Source organism: Hibiscus syriacus, unplaced genomic scaffold (genome assembly GCF_006381635.1).
Source record: "Hibiscus syriacus cultivar Baekdansim isolate YM2019G1 unplaced genomic scaffold, ASM638163v2 tig00116958_pilon, whole genome shotgun sequence".
In the NCBI taxonomy this organism is placed as follows: Eukaryota; Viridiplantae; Streptophyta; class Magnoliopsida; order Malvales; family Malvaceae; genus Hibiscus; species Hibiscus syriacus.
The window spans coordinates 1,823,740-1,832,085 of record NW_024063484.1 but is presented as its reverse complement, the minus strand read 5'-3'; the positions used below and the strand labels follow the sequence as shown (position 1 = coordinate 1,832,085).

General features: G+C 31.2%; 1 protein-coding gene across 1 annotated transcript; it reads right to left on the bottom strand.

The window, feature by feature from the left end:
- Positions 1–2,225: 2,225 nt before the first annotated feature.
- Positions 2,226–3,254, bottom strand: LOC120189440 (universal stress protein A-like protein). Its single transcript, XM_039192727.1, has 4 exons — positions 2,992–3,254; positions 2,801–2,913; positions 2,589–2,707; positions 2,226–2,457 (listed from the first exon to the last, which is right to left on the bottom strand). The coding sequence occupies exons 1-4, from the start codon at positions 3,176–3,178 to the stop codon at positions 2,352–2,354; spliced, it is 525 nt and encodes a 174-aa protein (XP_039048658.1). The 5' UTR covers positions 3,179–3,254; the 3' UTR covers positions 2,226–2,351.
- Positions 3,255–8,346: the final 5,092 nt, after the last annotated feature.

Below are 8,346 nucleotides of genomic sequence, written 5' to 3'. Positions count from 1 at the left end.
CCGTCCTCTTCATCCACTCTGATATTTTATTCGATGCCATCTACGACACATTCGCAATCAATGTCGGATGTTGCTCATTCAACACATGCAACACTACTCGAACAAACTGAACAACCCAAGGTAAATTCTACTCCTATTGATATCGAACCATTACTAATGTGGCATCCTATTTTTGGCATCCTATTCTTGGCATCGGTAATCGATCGTCCTTTTATAATCAAGGTGATTTTATTTCAAAAAGTACACGTTGGAATTGGATTTCGATTTCGATTAATAGATGGAAGAAAGTATCGGGTTGTGGTACATTCGACTTCCTGTGAACACACTTAGCGACGGTTCGCTAAGGGAAACTAAAATCGGGTTAAATTCTCAATTGAGATAATAGAATCCAAGTCGGGTTTTTTCTAGAATTTAAAGATGTTGAATTAATAAGTGATTGTCGCTATTAACTCACAAAGAGTCGAGATCTGAAAATTGATTTTAGAATCTCGATTCATTTGAGAGAAAAACAAATTATAGGGGTTGAGCCCTATAGACTGTAATAAAATTATTACTTCGCTTTAATTCTAAAAAATCTCCACTCTAATTTCTTTTACAAATCACGTATGAAACTAGATAAAAAGCAAGGAAATCGTCAAACTCCTAATCTCTGTGGATCGACCCTTACTCTTACTATTCTACTTATTCTTATTCATTTTATTGGGATTAAAGCTATTTATTTCGACATCATAATGACGCGTGTCAAAGATCATTTGTTGTTGTATTTAATATAAATCCTAGAGTTATTATAAATCATTAAATGGAATCAAGTTTAGAGTTTCACGTGTTTGCACTAAATTGTACAAGTGAAACTCTAAACTCTATAAGAAGTGCCCTCCCATTTTTCCTTGTTTGCACTCTACTATTCCTACTTTTTAACTTTATACTTTAGTTATCAAACTCTTTTGTAGTATATTTTAGTCCTTATTCAAATTGTAAATTGGATTATATTCGATTCAAACTGATCTCTTTTTACTAGATTCAAATTCAAATACTCACATTAATTATTTAACCTCTGAAAATTTATTTTCTTGGACATAGAGAAAATTAGATATCTATAAAACTCTCGGTCTAGCGTTATAATAGCAATACAACAGCTATGGCTCCTAATCTTGCCCCACATGCAAAAGGGTAAATTACAACCCTACTATATAAACTGTTATTTTTTGTTCTATTTTAATAAATAAATTATATATATATATATAATTTTAAAAATCACACATAACATTTGTTTAAGTTTAATTTTCATTTTAGTACTTCGTTTTTAAAATCTTAAAAGTGATGTTTATTTGTTACCGTAAGATAATGTCATATAATTATTGAGAAATATAAAAAATATCACATCAATAATTCTATTAATTTTTTAACGAAAAGTATCAAATTGAAATCTAAATTAAATATTATATATGATTTTAAAAAAAGAATAAAGGTTCGAATTCTTTAATGGGTTATTGCATTCATAAATATGTAAACTAAAAATGTAAGGGCCTAAGAGTTTTAGATTCGATTTCATTTAAAATTTGAGTTGTTATAACTTTATTTACCTCTCTTAAACTTCTTTTTTCTCAATAATTCTAAAGTGTAAATGAATAGAGTTTTCAATAAACTGTTCATATAACGTTTATTTATATTTATTTAACATATCAAATAGATAAATTCAAACAAAATTTTTTATATTTATTTTATAAACAAAAAGAATACAAAAATACTCGGTTCAATTATGTTATAAATAAATTCGTTTATAAACTCATTTATCGATTTATTCGTTTATATTCATCAGTCAAAAAGCTCATTTAGTTTTTATTCTTTTAATAGATGTATGAATTAAAATGAACACATAATAAAATTTAAAACTTAAAGATTGTATTTTATTATTATGTGGATGTTTATATAAGATTTATTTACTTGATTTTATTTATTTTTTGAATATATAAACGAATACGTTTATAAACATCAAACGAACATATTCTCAAATGTTAAATGAATATGTTCATTAATACCTTCAAAAATAAATAAAAGAATACAAACATGATATTAAAAGTTTATAAAAACACGAGCCGAACATAAACACCTTTAAAAATAAACAAAGAGATACAAACATAATCTTATTCGTTCGAGCTCAACTCATTTATGCTCCTAAATAATTCTGCTGAGTTTCAACACGGAGAAATTGATGTTTTGTTCGGATAATCAAGCTCTGATTCTTTTTTTCTACATTCGGATAACATAACCAAGAGAAGAGAAGACAACACCGAAACATACAATATAAAGTTGTACTAATGAAGCGAGAAAAAGGTGATTTGGGACCCAATTCATTTGGTTCCACATGCAGAAGATGAGCCTTTAGGCTTCTTCACAATCAAAACAGGGCAATTCACATTTTGCGCACAATGATTGCTCACACTCCCCAAGAAAGCCCTGTCATCAAACATTCGCCAAAAAAAAGTCGTTCAAAAACCATAAATTACAGGGACAAAAACCATAAATTTACCAAGTTTAACAAGGACGAAACCATAACTAGACCAAGGTGGATAAGGACTACTGCCCACCTCTTGATGAGGCCATATCCATGGGTTCCCATAACAAGCACATCAGCATCGATCTTCTGAGCAACTTGGCAAATCACGTCCCTTGGATCACCACTCTCTATCTTCACCTCTACCTTCACCTAATTACCCAAAAGGCCATTCAACTCTCAAAACTAACCATTTTTATCCCTGAAAGAAGGGTTTTTTTGGTTTAAGAAATACCAGAAACTCACCTCATAATCAGCTTGCTCTCTGCATATCCTTTTGGCCTTCTCGATGATACAAGCCGCCACATCGTCGCTGTATTTATCCATGGTGGCCAGTATATCAGCAGAAAACATATACCCTGAGACGAAAACCACAACAAAGTTTGTAAACCGATATAAAAAAACCCTGAAACCTAAACATTTAAGGAAAAAATTACCAGTGCCATCTAGGGAAGAAGACACCGTTCGCGGTGGTTTAGCGTAAAGGAGGATAAGTGTATCTTTTGAACTCCGAGGCGCCAAGTTCTTGAGGCACCATGAGAGAGCGTACATGCTCTCTTCGCCTTCATCCACGGCCACCAGGATCTTCCGGTCCTTGGCCACAGCTTGATCATCATCCGCCATTGAACCTAGCCCGAGCTTTTCTGGAAATTGAACAGTTGATGAAAGGAAAATTTTCTGAACGAAGTTGAAATTTTGATGGTGAGTTGTGGAGAATGTGCAGTGGATTTTTATAGAAGGCGAGTGAGTGTGTTCTGTTTGATTTTGGCTGCTTTTGGGTCGTCTGATTTGCTGGTTTTGAAAGACAGTGTTTTTTGTCTCAGTTTGACTCGAATGTATATCTCTTGTCCTTGTCTGTATTTTCCATTTTTTAATATGCATTAATTACCTCAACGTGTAGTGAGGGAACACGTGTTAGTACACGTTTTAAGATTTGATTCCAAATCCAAATCAATATCCATATACATATTCATATCTATATCCACAATAAATTATTTTAGATTAGATTTATCGCGTCATTTATAATATTAATAAATCACATTTATTAATTTTAAAATATTTTTTATATAATTATTTACTCTTTATTTACAATTAAAAAAAGGTGAAAATTTAACTTGAAAAAATAAAATAAAAAAATTATTGATTGAAACCACATATGACGTCGTGAGCTAAGTACATCTAATAATTTTTTATATATATTATAATATTAAATTTTAGCGTAAAAGATAGATTTAGTATTTCAACTATTATTTTTATTTAGATAAATTATATTGTTCTCTAGTAAATTTTACTTTTTCTCATATTTTTTTATTATGTTTTAAATTTTTTTAATTTACTCACTGAATTTTATATATTAGATTAGTTTGATCACTCATCTATTTTTCACTAACGATAAAATAATATGAATTGTTTTATTAATATATAGTGATGACATATATTTTTTTTATTAATATTTAGTTATAACACTTAATATTTAAAATGACAAAAAATATTAAATTTTATTTTTAAACCCTAATCTCAAGTTTTCAAATCCCAGACCAATCATCATCAACATTCCCAATCTTGATTCACAAACCCCAACTCTCTTGGTCTCAATCTCACTAATCTCTGACCATTCACTCTTTACCGCTAGTAATGGTTCCATACATTCTTTTTATGTTTTAGAGATGTGTGGTAGCTTAGATTCTGCTATAAGTGAGTATTCAGACTCACCAGCAAAAAGGAGGAGGAGAAAATAATGCCCAAGACACCAATGGGGGCATTGCTAGCGTAAACAATTCAAATAATCTCTAAAAGTGTTTGCAGAAGCCATTCGAGCCAGTGAGGATAGAGAGGAATGGGAGAGAGAAGAAGAAGAAAGGAGGGAGTTGGTAGGAGAAAATAAAAAAAGAAAAAAGTATATATTTTTTATTTCGACCAAAACTATATCGTTTTGATCTAAACATAATTTTTATATAGATTCAAAACTATGTCGTTTTAATATTGGTTACCATGCCATAATGTCGTTAATTATTTAATGGTGGAGTGACAAAAAATCTAATCTATAAAATTCAGTAAGAAAATTAAAAAAATTGAAAGTTTAATGAGTAAAATAGAAAAGAGAGTAAAATTCAGTGATGAATGATGTAATTTACCCTTTTGTATTGTTAATCTAATTATTTTTGTTTTTAAACCATATCTAATGTTATATTTTTGTTTTATTTTGGTAATTCATCGTTAAAAAATTAACAATAATGCTGGCATGTCATCATAAGATAATGTCATATTGTCATTGAAATTTTTTAATAATGTCATGTTAATAGTCCTGTTAATTTTTTAGCAACGGGTGGCCAAAATGAAATCAAAATGTAACATCAGTTATGATTTTGAAATAAAAAAATAGTTGGATGTCCAAAACATGACAAAAGTGACAACTGTGGTACTAAACATGTAGCTTACCGTTAATATGAAGATATGCCTATCAATTTTATACGAGTTCAAAAATTTGATCGGATTGAATCAAAAGAGTAGTCAGTATAAGAAATTGGTCTAATCCAAAATTAATCCAAGCTAAAAATTAACACAAACTAGTGACAATTGTCGGTAATGACATGTATCTTCATCTTATTTGTAGATTAAATTATTAAATTAAATTACATTTATAATTATACCATGCGTAAATAATGATGATCAAATATGTACTTATACTAATTTTTCTAACTGTCACATTAACTCATCTATCAAATCTTAACGATGGGTGACTTGATTGACATCGTTTAAATAATTAAGTGATTTGATTAATAAAAGTAAAAGATCGATATTAAGATTAGAATACTCTCATAATTGACCATCCATGTAATTTATCCTAAAGTTTTTATATTCTTTTTTTATACCATATGTAGTTTGTTAGATGAGCAAAGTTTTATACATTTTAATTCATAAGTCATCTAATATTAAAAATAAAAATATTATTTTCAAGAAATTATTAATTGGCCTTTTATAAAGGGAATGTTGTTATTTTTAGAGGATTCAAATTTAAATATTTATATTTGTAGGGTTTATGTTTACATTGTTAATACGTTTATTTATTTTGAACATATATTATCTTATAATCACTCCATGCATTAACAAATGGTGATTCAGATATAATCAAATAATAATATTTTTATGTGAATTAGATTTCAAATACAAATCATTGTGCACACATTAGTGTCAACTTTATTAATTTACTTCTACTTTAAAAAGTACATGGATGAAGAGAGAATTATTTCCTCACTATATGATAGTAGAGGGACTACTTAGACACTTGTACCAATACTTGGCCTTTGGCTCTTGGTTAAATATTTAAGATTATGACGATTCTATCCTTCATCAATATAAAAGTACAGGATGATGATTCCATCATTAAAGCCAAAGTGCATGGATAATAAATAATAATCAATGATTATATATTTTCTTTGATCCCCTTTCTAGAAGAAAGGGACATTCTTTTTCTAGAGAGTAGATTATAAATTTATAACATAATATTATAGCTTTATACTTTGAGTGATGCTGATAATGATTATGGTTTTAATTGATTAATGAATTGAAAATCAATAATTATATAAAAAAATTTAATGATAAGTATAATTTAGTATTAAACATTGGGCTTGAACTTCTTATCACCATGAATGTTGATTTTTTTTTTGCCTAATACCCTATGCAGGTAAAAAATTTAGGGTATTTTGCCAACCCAAATTTTATTTAGCAAACTATGACATTTGCTACTGTATGACTGGACGAGTTCCCTCGGATTATATTTTTAATGGTCCCTGCGTAGTGGGTCCTACGTGGGCCATTATTTAATTGGGATTATAATGACTCACCACGTCAAGGTGACGAGTCCATTAAAAATATATATATTTTTTAAAATTTTAAAAGAAATAAAATTTTATAAAATAAACAAAATTCGATGGTTTGAATTCAAAAAAAAAGTTGTTGGCTAGTCGTTGTTCATCGGGTAGAGGGGCAGCAACGGTCAATGGAACTCGTTACCTTAAAAAACTATTCGTTTGAAAAACTATTTGTTTATAGTTGTTGGGGGTAAGGTTATAAATAAGGGTTTGGGATTTTGGTATTTCACCAAACCATGAATCTAAAAAAAATAAACGTTGTGCGAAAATCTTGAAAAATGGCAACCCGAGAATATATGTTGCATCTGGATAATGTCAATGTTTCGTCGATCCAATGCGGGTCAGACGACGAATGAAGTATTCGGAGTTGGGGAATGACAACCAGAGAGCCGTGTCAGCAGATGATGGTATATCTGCATCAATCTGATCTATTTTCCGCCATATTTTTACGTGGTTGTAAGGTGTACTCGACATTGATTGAGGCTCTGATCGAACGTTGACACCCTGAGACACACACGTTCTACTTCCTAAGTGGTGAAACGATGATTACTCTGGAAGACATCGCTTACCAACTTGGTGTTCCGGTGAGACCCCCCGTGGTGAGCCAAAACATTTACAACCCTGTGGCGTTGGTTTACCAAGTCTCGGGAAGATGGCCACCATCTGACTTCATGAGGGGCTATTGGATAATGATAACGTGGTTGGAGTCCGATTTCCAAGTCACAGACGAGTTTACTGAGGTAGAGGTTATTTTCGCATCCTAAGCATTTCTTCTCATAGTGATCGAAAGGATATTATTACTGGACAAATCTGATAATTTGGTGCACACCCAGTTTCTATGATATTTGGACAACTTCGTTATATGCCAAAATATCAGTTGGGGCTTGAAGATTTTAGCATTTCTTTATTGGGAGCTTTGCAAGGCTGCAACTGCCCAGCGTGGTTGAAAAACCAATGTAGCAGGCTGTCTGTTACTGCTATAGTATTGGGCCTGATATTGCTTGCCATTTTTTACGCCAATTACAAACACCCCGGTCGAGTTTTCGCTGACTGCAAGATAATTGTTTAACTTTATTTATTTAACCTTTTTTTAATCTAAAAAATTATTTATTTATTTATTATTTGTTTATAATATTTTTTTATTTTTAAATATATTAGATGACGATATAAAATAACGGAGATGAAGTTGGCTGGTGTTGATGCACGAGAAATACAGATGAAGATCGACATCGCCAATCGATTCGCGATATGGCATACGTAATTTTAATTATTTTTTGAATCTTTTTAACTTTATATATACTAACATTGATATTTAATATTTACAGTTCTCTTAGCTTCCGTATGTTGACGAGGAGATCAACCGCGTATTATCGACGTGATTTTTTTAGGGGTATCACTTATGGTGTGCCATGACGCGTTATTGCACCAAGCGATTGTTGATGGCACGCGACTGATAGAGTGATGTGCCAGTTTACGGCGCACCAGCCAATTCCTACGGAAATCGCTATTGATATGGACACGCTTCATATAATCTACGCATGGGAAACATGATGAAAATTGGTCGGTGCAATACACTTACTACATCAACTAATGGAACCAGCATGAACTATCGCTCCCCCATCGTCAGGACATTACACTGCTGGACTTAGATTTCAGCTAGTCTTACTATCTCTGGATTTATGAACAAAATGGCAAACCATATCTCAAGACACCATAAAAGAGGGCAGAATGGTAACATCATAGGGCCACACTCGCCAAGTCTAAGTCCAAGAAGAAAATCATCGTTTTCGTTTTCTTTCGCTTCAGCATCTGTGACTGAAGAGTACTATTACACATTTCAAGCTAGTTTCGGTTTCAATCCTCCTTTTCATACTTCAACTGAGACTTGACCGAATTGGGTTAGAGGTTCATGGGATACAT